The 24,789-nt window shown below is 37.5% G+C and overlaps 2 protein-coding genes across 6 annotated transcripts; both read left to right on the top strand.

Moving 5' to 3' along the window:
* The first annotated feature begins 4,386 nt into the window (after positions 1–4,386).
* commd3 (COMM domain containing 3) lies at positions 4,387–8,753 on the top strand. The gene is made up of 8 exons (XM_020533218.2): positions 4,387–4,635; positions 5,268–5,379; positions 5,473–5,536; positions 5,853–5,887; positions 6,785–6,845; positions 6,976–7,032; positions 7,120–7,179; positions 8,396–8,753. The coding sequence occupies exons 1-8, from the start codon at positions 4,497–4,499 to the stop codon at positions 8,453–8,455; spliced, it is 588 nt and encodes a 195-aa protein (XP_020388807.2). The 5' UTR covers positions 4,387–4,496; the 3' UTR covers positions 8,456–8,753.
* Positions 8,754–10,004: 1,251 nt separating this feature from the next.
* On the top strand, positions 10,005–20,903 carry bmi1a (bmi1 polycomb ring finger oncogene 1a). Of its 5 annotated transcripts, none has more exons than XM_020533213.2 (11): positions 10,005–10,193; positions 13,308–13,504; positions 14,812–14,953; positions 15,092–15,188; positions 16,413–16,468; positions 16,566–16,616; positions 17,471–17,579; positions 17,675–17,720; positions 17,946–18,044; positions 19,104–19,184; positions 19,275–20,903. In XM_020533213.2, the coding sequence occupies exons 2-11, from the start codon at positions 13,499–13,501 to the stop codon at positions 19,599–19,601; spliced, it is 1,014 nt and encodes a 337-aa protein (XP_020388802.1). In that variant the 5' UTR covers positions 10,005–10,193; positions 13,308–13,498; the 3' UTR covers positions 19,602–20,903. The 5 variants fall into 5 exon arrangements, with proteins under 5 accessions (XP_020388802.1, XP_020388806.1, XP_020388803.1 ...); XM_020533217.2 differs by having other exon boundaries at positions 10,014–10,193; positions 17,474–17,579; XM_020533214.2 differs by lacking the exon at positions 10,005–10,193 and adding an exon at positions 11,509–12,597.
* The last annotated feature ends 3,886 nt before the right edge of the window (positions 20,904–24,789 follow it).

Genomic DNA, 24,789 nt, shown 5'->3' with positions numbered 1-24,789 from the left:
AGTCCATTTGCCTTACCAATTACTTGCTGTACATGCACACGACCTTTTTGTGAATAATGTACTAGGACACCCAAATCCCTCTCCAATGTAGCATTCTGCAGTCTCTCTCCATTTAAATAGTATGTTGCTTTTCTTCCTGTCAAAGTTGATATGCTCACATTTTCCCACATTATACTCTATCTGCCAAATTTTTACCCACATGCTTCAGCTTTCTACATCACTTTGCAGATTTTGTCTTTTCACAACTTGCTTTCTTATCTAGCTGTGTGTCAGATTCTAAATAATGAGGACCCAGCCCTGATCACTGCCGCATTCTCCTAGCAGCAGCCTGCTAATCTATAAATGACCAACTTACCCCAACTCTTTGCTTCCTGTTAGCCAACGGATCTTCTATTCTTGTTAGTATATTACCCACAACATGATGAGCTCTTATCTTCTGTAGTAATCTTTTAAATAGCACCTCATTGAATGCCTTGTGGAAATCCAAAAATACGTCAATCGGTTCACAATTGTCTGCCCTCCTTGTTACATTCTCAAAGATTGCTGCTAAGTTAGTCAAACATGATTTTCTTTTTATAAACTGATGTTCGTAATTGATAGTAAACTAATGAATGGTGGTCGCAGCCATTAAAATAGCATTGTTGCAGAGCTTCATTCAATCTCTACTCTTACCTAACATCTCCAGAATTGTACTTTGCAGCAGGAGTTACTGTTGCACAGTCAAAATCTGCGGCTCTCTCCCCAGTTCAGGGATATTGAAATATCACCTATTGCTGCACCTCATGTGTCTTCTGATGTATAGAAAACTACACCCACTGCCTTTAACACAATGTTATCTATGTAGCCCCTCCTCACATTTTAATTGATCTGCTTATGTCAAGCAATATTTCCAGTTCAATGTGGCAAGTTTGCAAAATGCACAAAAGTGTTTAACTATTTGATATTTGCATGCTTCCACAGAACGAGGGTGGAAAAATAATCAAAAATCACCACATGACCTAAATCACCCTTGACAATGCTTACTTTTGGTGAGCTATCTTATTCTTGTTATTACTTGCTCCATGGAGGCACTTGGTTACTGTTTAACATTCCCAAATAAAAAGTTAAATGCTACGGAGTTGTCTGCTCCATTCAATTCAAAATAGTCACCACATATATCAAAGAAATTATTAAAATGTAATGCAAAAAGGAAAGTCTGGCATAGGTGCCCTGGAAATAGCTTATATCTCTTGTAAATAATTCTTCCAAAGTTTCATAGAGTAATTTAGGTTAATATCTATCAAGTGAATCATGGACATGAACTATGTTTATCAGAATTGGTAAGTCAATGCTTAAGAATAAAAATTTTCCCTGCTCTGTCACCAAATATAATATTTTCAGGTTAAGGAAAGCACAAACCTAAAGCAGAAAAATTCTTAAATATACTATATTTAAGACATCCATACACACAACCTTTTGCACTGAAAATCTGATCTTGCAATGGCAACACTGCATATCTGAAGTTAATACAACCTTAATGTTTTACATTTTAAGCCACAGCTTTTTAATAATAGAAAAGAGCTGAAAATTACTATCAGCTTTTTTTCAGTAATTAAAAATTCACCAAATGTTAAATGAAACTGCATGTACACAGAATGGATATGCGTTTTAATCTTATCAGCACCAATAAGGATGCATGTTTAGTGTGTCATTATCCACATTATCATCATTTTACTGTAGCCAACATTGCATTGCTTAATTTGGTCTTAATAAGGCATGGAGTACCTTTACTTTGTTTTAATAAAGTGCCACCTCAATAGGCAAGTCCCTGCAGCAAGGCAACTCTTTCTCCCACAACTGCTGTCCTCAAGGACTGTCAGACTTGCATTCGCAATTTTTGGAAGTTTTGCCAAATTGGACAGTTTCAGCTGTACTACATGGTTTGTTCACTTGGAATATTTAGAGCTAACAAAGAACAATTTCCATTCCATCAGTCTGAACCAGATCAAAATGCTCATATGCTTACAAAGAACAATAGCAGGCAAAAACTGAATTTTAAAAATAAAGGTGAAATTGCGAACTAATCTATTAAAATCAGCACACTCAAAATTGCTGAAAAAGTGTCAGACATTTTACTTATGTTTGGTCTCCCAAGTTTAAAATCCTATTTTCAAATATTGTAATGATTGACTGACTGCCAGTTTTGAACTAATTGCAATCACAAAATCATTTATAGAGGTCTAGACAGTATGATGGGTCGGAAAGATAATTTTCTTTCATTTCAGGAGAATTTAAACACAGTAAATCAGCCTACTTGATTGCCTCCAGATCCACAAATATCCAATCACTCCACCACTGATACACTGGGGAGGGAATGGCCTAGTGATAATTTTGCTGGCAGATGGTGGAATTTGAATTCAATAAATATCTGGAATTAAGAGTCTAATGATGACCATGAATCCATTGCCAATTGTTGGAAAAACTCATCTGGTTCACAAATGTCCTTTAGGGAAGGAAACTACCATCCTTACCTGGTCTGGCCTACATGTGACTCCAGGACCACAGCAATGTGGTTAACTCATAACTGCCCTCTGGGGAATTAGGGATGGGCAATAAATGCTGGCCAAGCCAGCGATGCCCTCATCCCTTGAATGAATAAAGGAGCAGTGTGTACTGTCTACAAAATGCAATGCAATAATTTTCAAAAGCTCCTTAGACAGCAACTTCTGAACACATGACCACTTCCATTTGGAAGGACAAAGGCAGCAGATACACAGGAACAGCACTACCTACAAGTTCCACACCAAGGCTCTCGCCATCCTGACTTGGAATTATAATCATCATTCCTTCACTGTTTCTGGTTCAAAATTGGAATTTCCCCCATAATGCCTTTGTGGGACTCCCCTACAGCACATTGACTCTAGTGGTTCAAGAAGGCAGCTCACCTCCAGCATCTCAAAGGCAATTAGGAATGGGCAATAAATGCTGGCCTAGCGAGCCAACAACCAGGTCCCAGGAGTGAATAAACAAAAACAAAGTCATTCAGTGGGGTGCAAGTGCATCTCTACCCTTTACATCCTTTAAAAACATTATATAGAAAATTCCAATTCAGCTCTGACTGTACATAATTCTGCTTATTCTATAGTATTAATGAAAGAACATCACAGGTGGGTAGTAAGTGTGGGCAACAAAAAATAATACACTGGGAGCATATCAACATTGTGAATGAATTACTTCCAGTTGGAGTTAGTCTTGTTGCAGAAAAAAAAATAATTGTTTTAGCCTGTGTCTAATCTAGCTTTTAACTGCCATGAAGTGCAAGGAAAGCTGCAAAAACTAATAAATATCTCATCTCTATGTCTTCTGTTTGAACTGACATAGAAGACCTTAACTATCTCTTATTTGAAATACAATACAAAACTATTTGGAGGATAAGTTTCAAATTATCATTGACTTTTAGAGTATAGCTTGAATAATATAACTAAGTGCAACAATTACTTTCCATTTTCTCTCCCTCTAGTCAAGAAAGTCATCCTTCACACAGGGATACCATTTCTTGGATGATACTACACCTACCCACATTGAGCTTGTCAGAATGTTCCCACATAATTCACCCTTAGGATCACCATGGTTGTCCTTAACAATATTATCAAGCATATATGTTACGAAGTGATTATCATGCTGTCTGATTGTAGTTACACTGCAGCTGATGAACATCACTGAATAAATGTCGACTCAGTATAAGCTCCATAAAGTTATGATTTTTTTTTGTTCATGTCATTCCGGGAGGAAATGTACAGCACAACCAAATGATTAGCCTATTACCTAAACTCCTTGATTTGGGCTGGTGACATTTGATATATTGCTAGAAGTATCTAAGTTATTTTACCAAAGCAACTAGTACGTGATTAATTGTAATAAGGGGCAAGAAAGGATAAAGATTCTGTTACTTGAACATAACTGGTTGATTTCCCTATGGTAACCACCTAACCGGACATAATCACTTATTGCATCGTGCTCTCTCCAGCTGCTGCACTGGAATGCACGATTTGACACTACTTAATACAGAAGTTACATTGATTGCACCAAATTGATCTTTTCCACGTAGTAGGAAATACTATGCCCATTGAAGAGAATATTTTGGTGTTTCAATTAATAACAAAATTTGCATTTTACCTTCGTGCTGCATCCTCGCATTTTAAAACTCTGGTTTAACCATCCTGGATGAGGACACAGCTTTTAATTTGTAGAACACTTTGCGGAAATAGCTTGCAAGAATGTTTTCACGTGATTACATAAACAATTCTGCCTCTGTACTTTATACGCGATTTATGGTTATTTATTTCTGTAGGAATAGCTACTAAATGAAAGTAATTTTGTGATGAACAGGATGTTACACTTGCTGAAGCAAAGCATGTTGAAACTCTGCCGCTTCAGTTCATTGCTAACACTGTCACATCCGCGTGGATCAGCTGAGCTCTATCACGTGGCTCTGTGTCGAAGGTCAGTCCAGCACAATGGAGCTGCCAGAGTACGTCCTGAAAGGGTTGCAATTGCTGGCCGATCCCAGCCACTTCTCCAACAAAACATTCCACATTTTAGTGGAAGCGGCTTTCGAGAGCCTCATAAACCCACAAACAGACGGAGCAGTATTCGGTGAGCGCGTATTTTCGAGCTTTTTGTGGAGGGTGGCTGCTGGTTGTTTAATACTGCTTTTGATTCAGGAAGGACACGGTCGGGTTGTTGCTTTGCAAACTGCTCTGCGTCGCAATGCTGCCGAATCCAGTTATAAATAACATTTGCAGCAGTGTGTTTGTTATTTGCCAAATGGGTTTCTATTGACTGATTACTTGTTCTTGAGCTGTCGAGTTGACGGCGCGAAATGCATACTGAGCCTGCATGTATTGTTGTGGACCAGTATCCTGGGGCCTAATGTATCAGGGTTGCTGATTTGGAGTGCATTCTGTTTTATCTGGATTTTTAACAAATGTTTAAGAGCCCAATTTATTCAGTGAGTAGAAGTAGGCAAAACCCAGCGTCTTCTAAGTGAGCATGTGTGGTGGTCATGATCATTAAAGTCAGAATGTATCAAAATACTCTTCCATAAACAATAAAATGCTGGGTTTAATTTTCATGAGCTGACGGCATTTTTTTGGTTTATATAAAGTACCAGACAAAGTAATTGCATTATTATTAAATGTCATGCACCAGACAGGCCTCTTATAGGTGGAAAGCTTTGTTGTATATAGAAATAGTATTGAGAATTATAATCTACCATTGTTACACAGGCCATGTAGAGCTGGGAAATTTGGACTTGACTTTGCTGAAACAATGCCATGTAGCCATCGCAACCTGCGTGTTGGAGGCAGGAAAACAAAACGCCGACAAGTCGACTATAAGGTTACATGTCCAACATTTATGAATATTGTATATGCAGTTCAACATTGTTTTCGGATGTGGAGGCATTTTGTAACTGATGTTCTTCAATTCCAGCTCATTACTTGAAGACTGTAGATTTGGAGCAGAAAGGATAGACATATTTTGCACAGCATACCAGGTTTGGTGTCCCTACTGTTTATAAAATGATTGGGAGTGCTGCAATTTAGGAGCTTACCACAAAAAAAAATCGCCTTTTGTTTAATTAAAATCAAGCTACTGATTTTCCAGTTAGAGCTGGCGATCGAGAATTTTAAGGCGTTATTTTAGGGTTGCGATCTTGTAATTCCTTCTGAATTTGTCAGAACACGTTTGTACACGTAAAATACTGAAATAACCACTCACTTTTATACATTTACTGAAATGAATTAATTGAAACTAACGTTATTGTATCTTTTGAGAATGTGACTAAACTAATTCCTTTTTTCGATATTTAGAAGAACAAACAGAAAGTAGAAATCTTATTAGGAGGGTGAGTATTTGTAGTTTGTCTGGTGCTCTAACTCCTTTGGGGATGTGGAGTTGTATCTTGTGTGCTATATCTATAAATTGAAATACATTTCAATCACATATAAATAGCTTGAGTTATGATCGTCGGTCATGAAATTACTTAATTGTTTACCTTAAATGTGCAGTAAGAACAATTTAGGAAAAGTGTACAGCATAATTGAAATACTAAAATTCTTTTATTATCTATCGAACCAAAGCATCGTTTGTTCAACATTAAAGTTGACAAATGTAATTCGTGTAGCTGTATATTTTGCTTCTGAATCATAAATTTTATTTATTGTTTTTATTTGAACGCATTCCAATCCATATCAGCGGATCGATGGTGCGATTTATGATCGCTGTTTTCCATCATGATCTCGAGGGACGTTTTTCCCATGTACCTTCTATAGCATGTTTTAAAAAAAAAACTGAAGGAAAAGGAGGCAGAATAAAATTTACCAATAATCTTTAGATCACGCTTGCATCTGTTAGTTAATTTGATTGCAAAATGTTAGCCAAAATGTGAACAATGATACACGATTAATTTACTGGAATGGTGATTTTTTTTTTAAGGCTTGTGCTTGCAAACTGAAGGATAAACAGCGAATTCAGTTTCAAGCCATTAGTTGCTATCGTTTTTCCACCGGAGATGGATTTTTGTTTTTTAGGTATCTCACTCGCTGTGTGTGTGTATGAATAGTGCCAAGATTCACAGCCTTCATTTAAATTGAGTTTTTGGATTGTTTGAGTCCAAATCTGTTAAACTACTGATTTGGGGATGGTGGGATCTAACCTTTGCTAAAATGCAGTAAAGAAACAGCGGGAGAATCTGGCATTTTAATTTCTGCAATTTGTGTTTTATATTTTAAATATCCTGCAGCATAGGAAGATTTCCTTCTCATATCATTGATGCTTCTTGGCGCCTGGAGTATCACATTCGGGTAAAAAACAATGGTTTTTCCTTCTTTCCGTAATTTGTTTCGAAATAGCCAGAGACAAACTTTCTTCCAAATACTTTGGTACTGTATACACCTGCCTCAACTCATTGTTATACTATTTTTTTGGTCCCAGAATAACCATCTTCACAAAGTCAATCAACCGGCATATTTAGTAACCTTAAATGTTGAGGTAAGGTGTTAAAAGAAGATAGTATTGCGTTTTTAATTTGAAATGCACATTTAGCACGTCTTAATATTGCTTTGACTTCTGTTACAGAACGGGCAGTCCCGGAAAGCTCACGACATTACTTTCCGTTGTACCATGGAGCAGTTGCAGGTATTCCAGCAAAGCTTTCTCATTTTACAAACTATTGGTGCTTTCTCTCCCAAGATTTCGAGATCGAAATCCCTTTTATTAGCGTCTGTTGTGACTTAGGCCCAATTGTAAGACGTTATGATTAGTTGGACTGAGGCCTTTTTTTAAAAATAAAAGACAGTACATGCACTGTTTTAAAAACAAAAGCATGTTGTGGAATCTCCAAAACGGCAAATTACTTTGGCCAATGATTAATTTTTGAGTTTTTTGTTCATAACAATACAAGCTGTGGTTCAAAATTTCGATCACACTGATTTTAGGAGCCACTAAATTCCTGTAAGCTTGAAAAAATGTTCTTGTTCCTTCCCGTGCAACGATTTTTACAGAAACTTGAGGGCGATCTATTTACAGAAAACCAAGGTTTTCCTGTTTGCTATGTAAATGTTTCCATGTGGAGATTAACCCGTCAATGCATTTACAAAATGTGGGACGTATTTTTTTTTCAGTGTTGGGTTTAAATCGCATCTCGTGCGCGGATCATTTCTAAAAGAAAATACAACTGTTTTAATTGTAGCTGTAAGGCAAAAAGTCTTCTGTGTAATTACTCTTCTGGCTTTGTACTCTTATCAACGAAGGTGAAGCCTCCTCTGATTTTATTTTACGGATTTTTAAAGTTACAAATCTATTTAAATTGATCATGATGAATGCTATTACTAATGCTTTTATTTTGTAATGTTCAGTCGTTCCGGTGTTTACCAATCAATGCTCAAGATTCTTTTTAAGAGCCAGAGCAATTGTTACTTTTCCTACGAATGCATTTTTCTTAAAGCAATCCCATCTTTTTTTTTAGTTCACCAAACGTCACAAATTTTGCAAAAGTGTAGGATTCTGAAGTAATTCATCTGCTTATTGGGAAAGTTTTAAGGAAAACGTTAAGTTTCGTGCTGAAAAAATTCAAAATTCATAAAAACTTGGCAGTTTTAATTAAATATTATTTTGTTTTAACGCTGCGAGTGGATGATCTTTATTGACCAACTTTATGCGAAACTGTAAAAAAAAAATTTACAAACTTACGCACTGTGCAACTCTTACTGTACGACTGTATGGGGCGGTGGGAGAAAGGGAGATTTTTAACTTTTTTTTTGATTAAACAATTTCATTATCTGTGTCCGTTGGAATAAATTTGTCATTTGTGTGTGAAATGGTGTATTTTTAAAAATCAGCTTTCCGATTGTAGGATCTTTTGGGAAAGTTGAAGGACGCGGCTAAAAGCATGGAAAAGGCCAGTCAGATGTAATTGATGAAGCTGTGGGGACCGCGATTGAACTCGAGCCTGTGGGTGGTATAAAAGGAATCCGCCAAAACCTGCGTGCTTCCACACTTTATGCAAAAGATGCAGACAACAGAGAATTCAGAAATAGTTCAAACGGTGCATTTGGCGAATGTATGAAGTGCCGCCCCTGTACTTGAGTCGAATGTTTGTGCAGGTGGAAAGTTTTGAAGCATCAGCCTTGTATATTTGTTGCGTTTGATTGTGTATATACGAGATCTTTTTCCATAATAAAAATATGCTGCCTGCAGTATTTTTCTTTGCACTTGTATGGGTTGAAATAATTTGTTTGAAAGTTCCTAGATACAACATGTGGTATCGATATTTGGACTCCAACTGCAAGTCGCTTTTCAAAATCTGTACTACTTGAACTGATCCTGACCTGTCGACTAAAAACACAGACATCTCTAATATTCCTGATGTTAAATAAATACCTTTGTCTACGGCTGAGTTTGGAAAGTAACGAAGTCGTTCCAGTTCTTTGATTGTAATAGATGGTCACCTCTTTCGACGTCAGTAACTCCCAAACGACTTCAGTTACTGGCAACTGTGGCATTTAATTACAACAATTACTAGAACTTTGAAAACGTCAATGAAAGATACAAAGGCAGTTTATAAACTGCGCTAAGAAACCCCAATTCCATGCTTCAGAAACACTTTCTTAAACTTTTGTAAAAAATGTAAAATTATTTGTGAGCCCGTTCAATCGCAGACAGCCAAAGCCGCTGAATCTAACCTTGGATATTCCGCGCCCCCCACCCCGCCCCATTCAAAACGTTTTTTGCTTCTGTTTGCCAAATTTAAGAAACTTTGTAAGGAAGTCGCCTTTACCGAAGTCTGTGTACGGTCTAATAGAACGGGGAGCTGGGATGTGTGCAGGCACTCGACCACGTTCTGGTGACCAGAGTTTCTCTGTACAGGAAAAATTCGTGACGCTGTAGTGAAACCATTCAACAAATATTTCCAATGAAAATTAGGATCAAAATCGTGTCGCGTCGTCAGCCGCTAAATATTGGACGTTTGTTTCGAAAATGCATCGTCGCACAGAAATGTAATCACACGATGATGCCCCATTGATACTTTTTAAAAAAAATGACCAGCTTACAGATCGATAGGAAAAGAAGCTTTCAATGGATCGTTCTGGACTGAGATGCGCACTTCAGTGCGAAAGCCGGCTCTGAAATAAAGTTCGGCGTCATATTTTATTATGCAATAATCTCAGTTTGTATCGAAACCACGAGACTTCTATTTTACCCGGCGACATGTGGGGTTTTTTTTTGCAAAAAGCGGTTGATACTGGCGGAGGGGAGCTGATGTGTGGAGCAGAGTGGAGGGTGTCTGAGTTGAAGTGTGTGTATGTGTGGTGGGGGGAGAGCTTGGTGAAGGGATGGTGCTGGGGCTTGAGGGGAAGGGGGGTGGGGGTGGGGGTGGGGGTCGGCTCTGATTACACCGACTCGAATTCCCAGGCCACCCTTAAGGAATGAGACCACGTGACGGAGCGGGGCGGGCGGACTCGAGCCATTTTGGGGACGGTGTCAGTTTCACGGCACCCATCACTGGGCTTTGAGGAGGGGGGGGGGTGCGGCTGGAGGAGGGAGAGGAGGGTGCTGGGTGGGTTTGTGGATGTGTGGTGGTGGGAAGAGAAGGCGGAGGGTAGGCTTCAACTTCTCCAACCGGGAACAGAGCGTAGCCGCCTCGCAGCCAGGTAGGATCGCCTGAACAAATATTGCAACGGGCGCAGATCGGGTGTTGCCAGGCTCGGAGCGAGGGAGGGTGCAAGGGCCAGCGTTGAACGAATGTTATTTTCTCTGTCTCTCTCTCTCTCTGTCTCTCTCTCGAAGCTGCAGCCTCTGCGATTGCAATTGACAGCGTCTGCAGTTCATGCAAGATGGCCGCTTGGCTGCGAATCATTTTTTTTCCCCCCGATCTACAACTTTCATTGTTTTCCACGGGGTGCAGGCTGTAGCCGGGAGTCGCCGTGGCCCAGGCATGGTCTCTCCGAGGCTGCACTGTCCTGAGAGATTCTCCCAGGTACATTCCGGCCGCCACTGCAGGCCGATTTCTCTGTTTGAAATTCACCCGGTGCCGCTTCTCTCTCTTTCTCTCCCCAACTCTCTCTCTCTCCTCGCTCTTCAGGCTGACAGCGGCTCGTCGCCCTCTTTATTTCCACTCAGTTTCGTTACGCACTTCACTCACAACATTTTTGTTCGATTCTCCGCAGCGTATGAGCCTGCGACCGTTCTGCTCGTTTGAGTCGAGGGAATAATATTTATACTTTCGATCACTGCAAGTCCGGAGGCTTGGACGGTCGCGAATGTGAATTTAGATGTCTTTGAAATGTGACCGTGGTGGGATTGTGCAGTTCTGCCACCGAAGTGTTGTTAGTCAGCCCATATACAAATGCATATTTTGACATCAAAAGAGGGACCTAGTGCAAGGATTTTATAGAGTTAGAATCCGGACAGGGTGAGGAATGTGCTAATGTGACTGTTTGATTGAGAAGGCGAACGTGATGTGTTTTATGAACTTAACTTCTTAAGACAACTTCTTTGGGTTTTGACGGTAAACATGGCGGTTGGTGATGGTGTCTCTCGGATCCTTGTACAGTGTTTGTGGATCAGAAGCAAATAAACAAACAAGAAACACGAAAAGCTTTGCCCTGACCGGCTACCAAGATGTTGAGATTTTTAAAATCTTGCATGTTTGTGAAGGTTTTCTCTCTGGTTTCTATAATTGCTAAAGCAGGACTGTATCAGATTGGCAGCAATGATTTCCCAGGCAGAGCACGAGGTTTGCTGAGTAGGAGTGGGAGGGAGCAAGCGTTTTACCCCTTCTTTTGTGCTTGTTCAGATTTATTAGAGTAAAATCAGAAAAGGTGTTGAGGTCAGTTGGTATCTTAGACCTATGTTGTCTTATTGTTTGTTGATGATGATGGTAGCGGTAATGGGGCGGGGAGTGGGAGTGAGGAGCTGCCATACAATCGGATTCTGTTTTGATTTGTGGAGATGCTGAGTGCTTGTTGAGTAAGGAGCTAAGATGGCCTTGGTCGCAAAACCTTTTTGGCTTTATTCAAACAAGCAGCAACTGATAAGGACAACTGAAATTCCTTGAGAACAGACATTGAGTACATATTTCTGAATGTTTTTTCTTCTGCCATTTGAGATTTAAATCTCACGGAATGATCTCTGTTGTGATGTACTTAAGTAAAATAGCTGAGAACTGGGGCTGTGTGTAGCTGAGAGGTACATGCAGCCACATTAATGTTGGAAGACCAACAAAATTATGATTTGCTTAGATCAGAATGGTTATGGGAAGGAAATGAAATCGTCCGGCTTCCAGTACCCCTTTCACCCATACCCTTGATTTCAGGCCACGTCCAAAGCTAGTTTTAATAAATAAAATTGTATAATGTTTTGCTTTAACAGAGCTTCCAGAAATGTTGTTTGTTTCTATGTGTGGATATTGGTGGTGATGCTTTGATCAAGGCTGATGTTGGTTTTCTTTGAAATATATATGATAGGGCACCATAGTTGAAAAATTGGTGTCCACCATTTGTCAGCATTACTGTCGGGTATGCTGGAATATTGCATTTTGAGATATGGACTCCCCTAATGCAGTATCTTGAAAACCCATCTGTCAGATAATCTACATTGTTGTGCCTAGTGCAGCTTTTAAATAGATTTCTTTGTTACTCTGGGGTGGTGTGAAGACGGTGTTACGAAGACTAATTGTTTGACCCGCTGATAATATAGACCGTCGGGTTGAAAACATAATCAGGGAGACATAAAGTTGAGCAGCTGAAATGAATTACCCAGCATAAAACGGAAGCTCACGGATATGTGAAGTAAAACACGTGTGTTTACATAGGGGTCTATAACGAGTTGGGTTGCCTTCTGTGAGGAACGTTTTGCTGAAGGAGTACTTCATTTATTCAGTAGTTAAATCCACGCCGGTTCTGTTCGGAAGGGCCGATCACCAGTTTGTCGGGGAGAGTCGAGCGGTTTTTTTTTTAAAGAACACGTGGTTTGTTTTTTTTATTTTCCTTTTATTTCTGCGTGTTCCGCAGAAGGGGTCCCTGGTTCTCGACAGCGAGAGACGTCTAAAAGCAAGTACGTACACGACAAAAGAGTAAGCGTGTCGCAATCCGGTTAACTTCCAAGTCAAAAGAAAACGGGGTAAACTTTTGGGAGTTTCTGGGCATGAGTTTTGTTTTTGTGTGTGTGGGGGGGGGAGGGGGGTGTGGGGAAGGACATTAATGTAAAACGGCCAGTGAAGAAACTGAGGATTACTGTCGAGTTCTGTTTGTTGTTAGACTGCCTGAAGGACTTATTTCCATGAAGCTTCAGTCATTGTGCACATGGTCTGCTTGTGTCTCAAAGCCTATTGAAATATAAAAACTATAGAATTGCTGATTGTTTATGACACGGTGTAGTATGATTACTTCAAAACGTCGCGCGTCGGCGCTGTGGGTAAAATTTGCTTTCTTAAAGCCAATACACGAGTGATGGTGAATGTATGTGTTTTAACGGTATGGATATGATTGTAGGTGTTATAAATAAGTGCGGCAGATAGTCAGTCACTTTTTTCCGTCTGGCCTGGTGTTTCTGTGCCCCAGCTCTGTGCGTCCTCTGAATTATGTGCGTCACTTAGTTATTTGCTTGTTGTCAGTTTTCTTGATGTTTTTTCTTACGAAAATCAAACGGTTTCCTTTTGTTTTAAAGAAAATTTTAAATGGACAACAAACCGCAATAAGTTTCGTAGAACATTGCACCTTTATGGATTCCTGTTTCCTGATCACTTATTAATTATTAATCAATAGGCGTGCACTATCAAAGTGATCCTCTGGTGGAACCGCCGCTACCCATTAGTCGCCCTGGAAAGGAGACAGGCGTTTGCAGAAGGAAATCGTGTGATCACAAAAGCCACTACTAAAAGCTAGTGTCGACGTGGAGTCTATCTCTAGGAGAGCCAAAAAAGCGATGATGTGCGCTGTGTTAGGGCTCATTTGAAATGGCGGTGAGATTTGCATGTTTAGATTGTTCAGCTCATTCTCAGATCGTGATTGCATCTTCAAGGGTTTAAATTTGCAATATTTCCACATGACCGCCGTGGGTCCCCCGCAGAAGCTCGCTCTGTTTTCGGTCCTTTGGCGAAATGCCAAGTGTAACCCAAGTTGCTATAGTAACTGTAAGAATTGCCGAGTATGGGCACCAGCAGACGTCAATTTGCCTTTTTGCTTATTTAGAATGCTCCTCTTTGTAGGACGCGAACGTTATTGTATTTATTACATTTGTAACGGGTCAGCTTCGGTGTCTGCATCACATTCCTACTCCAGCACCCCGGTGTTCATTAAAATATTTCCAACGAACATGTAATTGCCGGAAATGGCTTTATAGAACACAATTCTTCCTGTTTCGCTTTACACGGGGCTAAAGAATCGTCGGTTTAATGTCAAACATGAAACGTGTGATTGCAAATCCAGATGCGATGATCGTTGCGACATCAGTGTTCTGCTCAATAAGTAGTCGCTTTGTCTTGTGACAAATTTTCATCGATTCCGAGGTGTCTTGATACGGCACGAATATGAGCCCAAAGGCATGTTGGTTTCGCGGAAAGAAATGTTTTTGGTCCAGACGCTCTGCGTCTGGAAGTGAAGTGTAGAAAAGGCGGTTTTGTTACGCTTAAATATAAAGGAAACAAAGCCAACAAAACGATCAGGAGTGCTATTCAAAATTCATTGTCATTGACCTGCATGCTTGTGGTCTGTGGGTTGTTTTTATTATCACTGTGGAGGTTTAGCGGGAAGGTAGTCTGCACAGGATTTATCTGAAAGTCTGTCTGATTACGAAAATGATTCAGTGTGCACTTTAGTAGGTCAGCCACTTTGCATTAATTGGGTGTGATCCGGCACTTGCAATTCGAATTTTACAACTCTTCGTATGTAGTTACCTCACATCAGCTTGTCAATATTTGAATGAAGACGATTCTTAGCTTTAAGGATATCAATAATTTTCACGAAACAATTTTTTTGTTTACTGATTTTTGCCAATTAAGACTGAGTCGGCAGAGGGGCGAGAAATGCCCAGTCACTAACTGCTTTGAGAGCATCTCCTGTCAAAATTGTTTCACAAATACTGCTTTGTTGATCATTGCACCTTTAGAAAATAATGTACTCATTTTGTATCTGCCAGTGTGGATACTAATAGTTATTTAGCTTAATGGTTGTGTCATGGAGCTCAAGTACAATAAACTAACCAATGAATTAACTAAATAATGGAATTCCATAACACGGAAAAAAAGCTATTCTCTATATTTCTGCTCAGCTTCCAGGACGCGGCCATTTTACTCAGAAAATGCACCGAACAACACGAATCAAAATAACTGAACTGAACCCTCATTTGATGTGTGTGTTGTGTGGAGGATACTTCATAGATGCAACAACCATCATTGAGTGCCTACATTCATGTGAGTATATTGGCATTCAGCAGTTCAGCAGGCTACTCGTTTGTTAGAATCCAAAAAAAACGTAATGTCGGCAAAACCATGTCATCAAATCAACCCTTACCAGTGGTTTATGCATGTGATTCCTGCTTTTATTTACAGTTTGTAAGACCTGCATCGTCCGTTACTTGGAAACCAGCAAGTACTGTCCCATTTGCGACGTGCAAGTTCACAAAACTAGGCCCCTTCTTAACATTAGGTATGGATCTATATTACTTATAGAAGTCACAATTTTGATAAGACCAATAGGCGTGCGTCTGAGAAGTGTAACTAAACTACTGTTGGAGATGATGTGTCTGAAAAATACAACTCTCGAAGTAAAAACGGGAGTAGACGTGCGTCGTTATGATCGTGATTTTTGGACACTGAACAGTGACGTTTTCATGTAATATATTTCTTAAAAACCTCGTGAGTCGCATAGTAGTTCCTTAAGTTGATCGATGGGCTTCAGTAACATGTATCACGTGATCATCCAACAGCCTTGCTAGTATTTTGTAAACTGGCATTTAAGAAAACTGTAATTCTATTGAAATCAGGCATAACAGTTGAAAGTGGTTGACAAGATTTGATTGAAAAAATATCGTTCTGTTTTTGAAAGAAATATATAAAATGCATTATTTGGACATCTTTGGCAGTAGCTCAAAGAATTGAGATCACGGATTGCTTGATGTTTGTGCTTGCCCAAAAGCACTTTATACTCAAAGCTCTCAAAAAGATTCAATAAATGCTGAACTGACTGAAATTGGAAGATAAAGTCTTTTTTTTTTTTGCTTTTAACAGACAGTTAAAATGATATTTGAATGTTAACTGACTTAGTTTACTGCAGGTTTTAAGTTAAACAATCAATCAGCTTTACTAAATTGAAACATATATGAAAAAAAAATCCACTTACTGTCCAAAGTAAGCACCATAAACACTACTCCCCTAGTCCTTATAATGTTTAAACAAAAACAAGGCAAACTTGATTTACTAAATTTTAGTTCTACTATTACCCTACTGAAAGAAAACTGTGGTAGAAAAAATTGCAAAGCAATACTAAAACGTTTATTTAACATTTTTACATCAGCTATTATTTTTGTTTTTATTCATAAGAAACAAAGTTCAATATCATTCTGAAGTGCTGTAAATATAGAATAGTTCCACTTCAATATTTATTACAAATTCCTGTCAAGTGAGCATTTTTTGACAAAATTACAGATTATACCATGTTTACAGATGACATAACTCAGTTTATGAATCCAATCTAACAAATGGCAGTATATGTAAAAAAAGTGGGGAAGTACTATGCATTTTTATAAAGTGAACAGTTATTTTGCATTCACAGAAATTATTCTGCAAATTCAAGTTGTATTGATGAAATGTTATGTGGAATAAGTCTTTCTTTAGTCTTATCAAATGTGACTCATTCAAATCCTTTCTTAAGGTCAGATAAGACGTTACAAGATATTGTGTATAAATTAGTTCCTGGCCTTTTCAAAGGTAAGTGTAATATTTTTATATATAAAACAAATTTAAATTTTAAATTTTAATTCCTTTTTCTGTCAATCAGACAGTTATTCACCCTTGTCTTTCATAGATGAAATGAAACGTAGAAGGGACTTCTATGCTGCTCATCCTTCTGCTGATGGTAAGTATGCAGTAGTAAAGTTAATTGATTGCATTGTTGAGAAATTAATGTAATTCTAGAATATGCTTTTCCAAAAGGACAGGTTTTAGTCAGTATTGCATTTCTTTTAATTCCACAAAATAGCAAAGTGATACTTTTAAAGATTTCTTTCAATATTTATGCATGGTGTAGTCATTGCATTATTATTATTTTGGTATACATTTTATAAATGGTATTAGTTTTGAAACTCAGGAATTCAGTTGTTGCGATCATTTTTTTAGAGATAGATGCATGCTGCATCAACCCTTGTCTGTTTTAAATTTTTAATTTCTGAATTTCTACATTTCTTCATAAATATCTTATGCTGTTACAGATTTCAAAACAAATTGCCAATGTCATAACTATCCGAGGGTTCTGAGGAAGGGTCACTGGACCCGAAACATTAACTCTGATTTCTTTCCACAGATACTGCCAGACATGCTGAGCTTTTCCAGCAATTTCTGCTTTTGTTTCTGATTTCCGGCATCTACAGTTCTTCTGGCTTTCATAATCTTTATTTTATATAATTTTTGTATTCATTGACAGGACGATGGGGTCACTGGCTAGACCAGAATTTATGTATCATTTTATGGTCTTTGGCTTAAACTGTTTTTAAACTTAGAATGACAAGTTTCCTACCTGCTGAAAGCAGGATAGAATGTGAAAATGAAATACAGATTGGAATAATTTTTATTACACAGCTTTCAGTTGACCATCTTATAGGCCTGCAATAATGAAGAAAGAATTGTTGATTTCTTTTTTTTATTTTCCAAAGTTGAAATAGTTATATGAAAATATTCTGAAATCAATACTCCCTAATGTTTAAATTTGTGTAGCAGCAAATGGCTCTAACGAAGACAGGGGTGAAGTTACAGAAGAAGAAAAGAGGATTATAACAGATGATGAAATCATTAGTTTGTCAATAGAATTCTACGAACAAAATAAGTAAGTATAGAAATCACTCAAAATACATTGATCACAAATGTTTAGCATTTCTTTCCTCCTATAAGGCAATTGTCTTGTCTTGTCTTGTATTACAGGACTGAACGAAAAGAAATTTCAGAAAAAGAGAAAACAAAAGATGAGGTATCAATTGTCAGTTGTAATTCCTATATGTAGTTGTTTCTGCAAAACATTTAATTTAAATAGCGTTAAACAAGAACATATTAAAAGCTAACAGACGTTAAATATTTAACACAAGATTTATATATTTATAGACAAATGCTACCAATTTGTTGGAGTAACACAGGTTTCCTTTTTTTTTAAGTTGCAATGTGAGTAAGTCTCAATTTTTATTTTGTTTCTTTTTAGATGAATGACAAGAGATATTTGCGGTGTCCAGCAGCAATGACTGTGATGCATTTAAGAAAATTCCTTAGGAGTAAAATGGACATCCCTCAAACATTTCAGGTACATTTGAGATACACTTAATTAAAATTATGATGCCTAATAATAAATGAGTTCTGATTACTTTTAATATGAGAACAAATTCTATTTGAAAGATTTTACATAGTTAGAGATACAGTAATTACTGATTTTTGGCAGGTGGACCATTCAACTATGTATTTGTTTCTTTTTCTTTTGCTCTTGTATAATTCGGAAATCTTAATGACAATTTAGATAGTGTACACAAGGAGATTTGGAACCCCCTATATACGTTGAATGCAGTATATATGCAGTATACCACATTGTTGTGAAATGAGTTTTAAACATCATACTTACATTTATTAAAACAAAAATAGATTTAAGAAACTTTAACACTTAAACTGTTTCCAAATTTTTGCAATAAAGAAAATTATCATTACCAACCAAATTTTAATAAATATAAAAGTTAACATATTTGTTGTGTTGAGAAAGGTCTAGGTTTTGAGGTAGAGAAGACCTTCTACCAATCTCAAGGTTCAGATGTAACAATTCATAAAGGGGTAATGAAAGATTGTAATAGTTGTTATTTGCAAGCTGACAAATTTTTTTTTTTTTTATTATCACCTTGACAAAACCCTTCCTTTAGTTGTCATGAATGGTTATCAATTTTCTCTAAAAACCAAAAGAACTGTGCATGCTGTAAATCAGAGTTAGTGTTTTGGGTCGAGGAAAGGTCACCAAACCGGAAACATTAACTCTGATTTTTTTTTCTTTTCAGATGCTGCCAGACCTGCTGAGCTCTTCTGGCAACTTCTGTTTTTGTATCCATTCTCTCATTTGGCTTCAAAGTCTGTTGATGTTTGTTTAATTTTGTGGAAATGAACATTTGTGGCCTTTTGAGATATTTTAAAACAATGAATATAATGGACAGTGAAATGTGAAGTTGCATCTATTTTGCTTGTTTCACTTTTTTTACAGTGCAGTTTTATTAAATACAAATATGGTGAGGCCTAAAATTCCATATGTGTTCTACTTTGTAAAAATCAAAATATTTTGGTAAATCCTGCTCTCATTAATAAAGATGACTTTTATTCTTTTCATTAGATTGATGTTATGTATGAAGATGAACCATTGAAAGATTATTACACTCTTATGGATATTGCCTACATTTATGCATGGAGGAGGGTAAATTCAATCTACATATTTTTGATGGTTCTAAAAAGTTTTAATCTCAAACCGTTAGTCCTTACCAGATGTTCTTGCACTTCATTTCAGAATGGACCACTTCCTCTAAAATATCGAGTCCAGCCAACATGCAAAAGAATTAAAATTGGTAATCAACAAGATGGATTCAATAACACCAGTGGAGAGGTAGAAAGTGACTCTGGGAGTGATAAGGCTAATAGCCCAACTGCTGCACCATCCACATCGTCATCACTGCCCAGTCCCTGTACTCCAGGGCAGTCTCCACATCCACACTTTCCTCATATATCAACTACCATGAATGGTTCCTCCAATGCCAATACTACCCATCAGATCCCATTCAGCAATAACAGACCACGCAAATCATCTGTCAATGGCTCATCAGTGTCATCAGGCTGACGGTATTCACCACATTGATGGTACAATACATATTCGAAGGCCTGTTCATATGATGTGATAATATATAGATAGAGAATGCTTAGCATTGTGAGCATCGTTAACATCACTATTTTGTAGTGACTTGTACATTTGGTGTAAAGCAAGAAACAAGATGTGGCTATAACAAAAATAGCCTTGACAACATCTTTTGCTCCTCCATGATGATTTTCCAACTTTTGGGAATGCGAAATAGCAATGGATCTACATCACTGCACTGTGTATTGCAAAGATTTAAGGACATATGCATCAAGAAAGTGTTGGATCTGATGACTCATTTGATTCGCTGGAGATGATATTCACAGTGAAAGATGAAGGAAGGAAAGCTGGGAAGGCAATTATTGTAAAGATATAAACGTTGGAAGATATTTTGTATAACTGTTTTAATTGAATTGAAGTTTACTATATCTATATATCAACATACTTTTAATTTGCTGGTATTGCATTGTGATATTGACTGTACAGATGAAATATAAGAAGGCTAGTGATTTTTCCACAAAGACACCAATTGACAAGGAATCTAAAAGAAATGATCAATAGAAAAAAAAATGTTCTTTTTAGCCATTTCACTGTGAAAACTGATTTGATGGTAGATGTCAGCATCAATGGTTGTTAAATGTTTTCCTGCAGCATTAGTATACATACTACAAGAAAATGAAATGATCAACCTGAAATAAAACTGTTTTCATGATTTTATCATTTTAGACCTCAAGTGGGTATTAAGTATTTGAATTCCCTGTAGAACAGTATCACTATACATAACAATCTCATTGACAAATTAAGTTTCTTGATCCCAGAAATATTTTAAGGAAATTCAGAGGTATGGTGTCTATGGATAGAAGTCTAATATCCAGTATAATCACAATGAAATGTGGTTATGTAAGGCATATACTACCTCTGAGAATTCAAATAATTATTTTTGAGATCATTCCCCTATAACCAAATCCAAATGTATATATGCTATATTTAAATATTTTATTTGAAATGTTCATTATTTGTACTTGTATTGAATAGTCCAAGTCACAATCGGCAAACATTTTTTAAAGTTCATATACCAGAAATCTCTAATTTGAAAGTGTTTACATCTGTAAATATTGTAATTGAACTAATGTTCTTACAATGGTTTTTTTTTTCCATTGAATTTGTCATGGATTGAATCTTGGTCAGTATAGAGGTTGATGTTAACTGTTTGACCATGTCAGTGAACATAACATTAGTGAATGACATTAAAGGCGGCCAGAGCTCAAAATGTTTGCATTTTCAAAAGGTGAAGTTTTCAGTTGCTTGCTGCCTGTCAAATTTTGTTCAAATATGCAGGTTGACTCATGTTAAGCAAAATCATTCTCAGTGTATTAGCTGTAGCACATAAGTATAAATCTCAACTGTGGTCCAAATGTCATCTTAGTAATTAACACTAGAGCCATCCTAAATATGCTTCATATAATGGAATAAGTTAACTTCAACTAGAATGGTTTCAGAAGACTATTGAAGGGGATGCTTTCTACTGCAATACCAGCATCTTACACTAAATAACCTGTACATTTTCTTAAAAATTGAATCTATTGGTTTATTATGATATACACAGACTTTAAGCATTGAAGGATGTGTATTGTTGTGAAGCAATTTAGTTTATGCTGGAGGAAATGAGAGCAAAAGCACTTGTTTCCATATTCACTTTAAAGCATGTTCTTGGGTTCACATTAAGTGCTGTAAGTGTTGGCTCCTAATGGCTGCCTTGGGAATAAGGTATCAATTGGGAACTACAAAATCTATGAAGAAGATAGATTCCAAAGGCTAGTGGAGTTTTAATGTTTGCTAGTTGGTAAATAAATCATATGGTTTTAAGTGATACCTCAGTGCTATAAGTTTGCCAAGACTAGATTCCCATCCGTCTGATTTACCCTTATTTAAATGTTGTCGGTTCAAGCTCCAACTCCACAGAAATTTGATTTTTTTTTCTATGATGGTCACATTTTTGTTATAAGAAAATACAAGACAGCACTTCTGTCTGTATGTTCGGTATTGTCCTACTGTCGCCGATGTTCGCAAACTAGCAAGTAAGCAATTCAGTGCCTTGGAGACAGTAAGGACTGCAGATGCTGGAAGCCAGAGGCAACAGATGTGAGGCTGGAAAAGCGCAGCAGGTCAGACAGCATTCGAGGAGCAGGAAAGTCAACGAACCGAAATGTTGACTTTCCTGCTCCTCGGATGAAATAAGCAACTCAATTCTTTGCGCCCAAATTGGAAAAGCACAATGCAAATCGTAGTTTAATTAGCTTGAGGTCAATTTAAAATCAATGATTTTAAGCTCTTGGTAGTTACATTATTTCCCATTTCTTCCGAACATATCACTTCTTGTGAAAGTATGGTAAGAGTCCGCAGGTACTTTTCTGTAGTAAAAATAATCTTCAGTGTTATAAATTCCACGTAATTCTCCAATGCAATCTTGGTATGTTGTAAGCTCATATCCAAAACAATGCCGAGGAAAATGTTTGTGAAAATACTTTGCCTTTAGTGAGCAGTTTTTATAAGTGCTAATGGTATCAAATAATTTTCGCCGTGACAGTTAGCGAATGTTTTAATATGAATCATTTCAATCACATTCCATTGTTACGCTGATATTACGGGTTTTCAAGAGGAAAACAGTAGCATTAATTGGCACTGAATTCCTTAAAATTGTAAAACGTTATGGTGGACGATTAAAAGATGGAAGGTCACGCCAGTGAAATCTCGTTAATCCAGTAATGACGGGGTGAAATCATACTCCAACGGCTAGAGAATAGTTAATGATGTCCGGTGTGCGTCACAAAACTGCTAGTAACTTTCCAGTCAAATCTCCATGTAAAGCGAATAAACGAGATGCTTAAAGACATTCCTCAGAGCTAGGCTCTACCACATACAAAGTATGAAAAGTCACCACCTTGTTGGCATCGCAGCAAACCTTCTTTTCCCTAATATCCTGTGAAGGAAATTATTCCATACATGTATCTCTCTATTCGAGAAAATGCGTTCCCTTTTTTACTTAACTCCCTTAAAACAGGCTACTGCAAGATAACACAACTGGACATTGATCTTTAGGATAATTAGTTTTCGAAAGCTGAAACACTATACATATCCCCTCTGCTTTCTTTTAAAATGCTTCAATTGTGTTTCTAAGTAGACCAGTTACGTTCAAGCAAAATCAGTCAAAAGTTTCTGAAGCATTTTTACACTTTTCTTTTTCAATTCATCCTGTAAACAGGCGCATTGTTTTAAATGAGATTACATAAAATATTTCAACTTCTTCAGGAAGCCAATGAGCCAAATGTTGATGTTGCAAGCATAACAAGTGTAAACAATAATATCTAATCTATATTTTCTTAGTTTTTGGACATAGCTTGTGGTTACCTCAAATAGATTTTAAAAAGACGTTTTGAATAAGATAATCTTAATCGATTTGCCTATATTCCCATAGTTTCTCCGGTGTCTGCTTTAAAACAATTCGCAATCGAACAGCACTATTCACTGATAGTCCCATTTGTTTGGTTGCTCTGATACCTACGGTTGAAAAGAGATAGAAATAAATCGGACGATATTTCGGGCAATCATGTGAATGAAACTGCATTTTTTTTAACATTAATATGAAATATTGTTGACTATGTCCGTTAATTATACTAACCGGATAGGATAAAGTTTGTTTTGATTTGCTAAGAACTTAAGTAATTTTCTTTGCAGTACTCCATTGAATATGAAGGTCGTGTTTCTCAAAGTCCACTTCACTTGCACAAAGGGAGAAAAAAAAGTTTACCTCCTGAGCAGCAAACATCTAGTGAGGGCAATATTCCTCAAACTTTCAAGTAGGCAGGAAGATTTCCTGAGAGAACCAAAGTAATTTAGTTGTTGGAGGATGGAATATTTTCCGGCGAGCAGAATTAAATAAAAAGCTTTACCTTTTCGTCGTCTCTTAAATTATCATCTTTCATGCCAATTTAAATAAGGAATTTTCTTTAACTTCACACGCAGAGAATACACCTATTTGCCTGGCAAGTAAGGTAACTATTAACAACCAGCACTCAGGTAAAGAAAAGAATAACACGGGTTCAGGTAAATGAGATAGTAAGAAAAATGCTTGTGGCATAACTGCTTCGACAGAGGTTTTGTTTGTACGTACAAACAGCTTGCGAAGGCCCACGAGCATCAGGCCAGCACAAGCCTTTTAGTTTTGCTCTGACATGGGTAGAAAACTTATTAACTTCAAGACAGGAGCTGCCCTTGCGTTCAAGGCCCATGTAGAACTCAAAGTGCACCAGACGGTTCCATTTAGAAAGATTTGTCTTAACGCTTAATTAACAAAACTAATCTCTCCCAGCGTTTTACAAGTGTGGCATTTTCGTGACATTTTTATGGGTTTTTTCAGACAATTGAATGCATGTTGCTTTGTGAATCCACCATTGCACACACTAGACTCGTTTTCATACAACTTGATGGACAGGGGGAGAGGAGTGGAAGGTGTTGAGGAGGTGAAAGTAGTAGAACGAATTATTCCAAATACTGCTCTTGATTTGAGTTGTAGGTGCAAAGGTGAGAGCTTGGAAATGTGAAGGCAGTGCCCCGCTCGATACAACACAACCAACGAAGACAATTCGACCGAACTAAGCGAATACACCAATTCCAATGTCTAGTCACACTTCGGACCGGTCAATACGATATGTATCGTCATCCATAAAGTTTTTATTTTTTGGCTTGCTCTCGTTTAGTTGTGTTTAGTAAATGTTTTAGCTGATGCAGTTATCACAGTTGCTTTGAAAGAGATGTATCTTTTCCAAGTATTATTTTTGGCCTACAATAAGGAGCGGCTTGTGCAGGTATTTACGGGTTCAACTTCTTGTTTATGTCTCACGGTGCCGTCAGGTAATAATAGACAAAAATCCAAGATCAATGCGTCGGGTTAAATGCGTGGGTAGCGTGCAGTATGCTGCGCCTCTGAAACCTGATGTAAATACATGACAACATTACAATCTAAGTTTAATATTTCCTGACTCTGCAGAGGTCTTAAACGCGACAAAACGCGCCGACTAGTTAGATAATTTAAAAGAAACTAATTTGTTTGATTTAATGCCGGTTGGTGTTCCTACACTTGAAAAAATGTATATAAACTAGTTATACTTTAATT

The sequence above is a fragment of the Rhincodon typus genome, chromosome 2, assembly GCF_021869965.1.
Source record: "Rhincodon typus isolate 14 chromosome 2, sRhiTyp1.1, whole genome shotgun sequence".
NCBI classification, from domain to species: domain Eukaryota; kingdom Metazoa; phylum Chordata; class Chondrichthyes; order Orectolobiformes; family Rhincodontidae; genus Rhincodon; species Rhincodon typus.
This window is presented reverse-complemented; position numbering and strand designations above follow the sequence as displayed.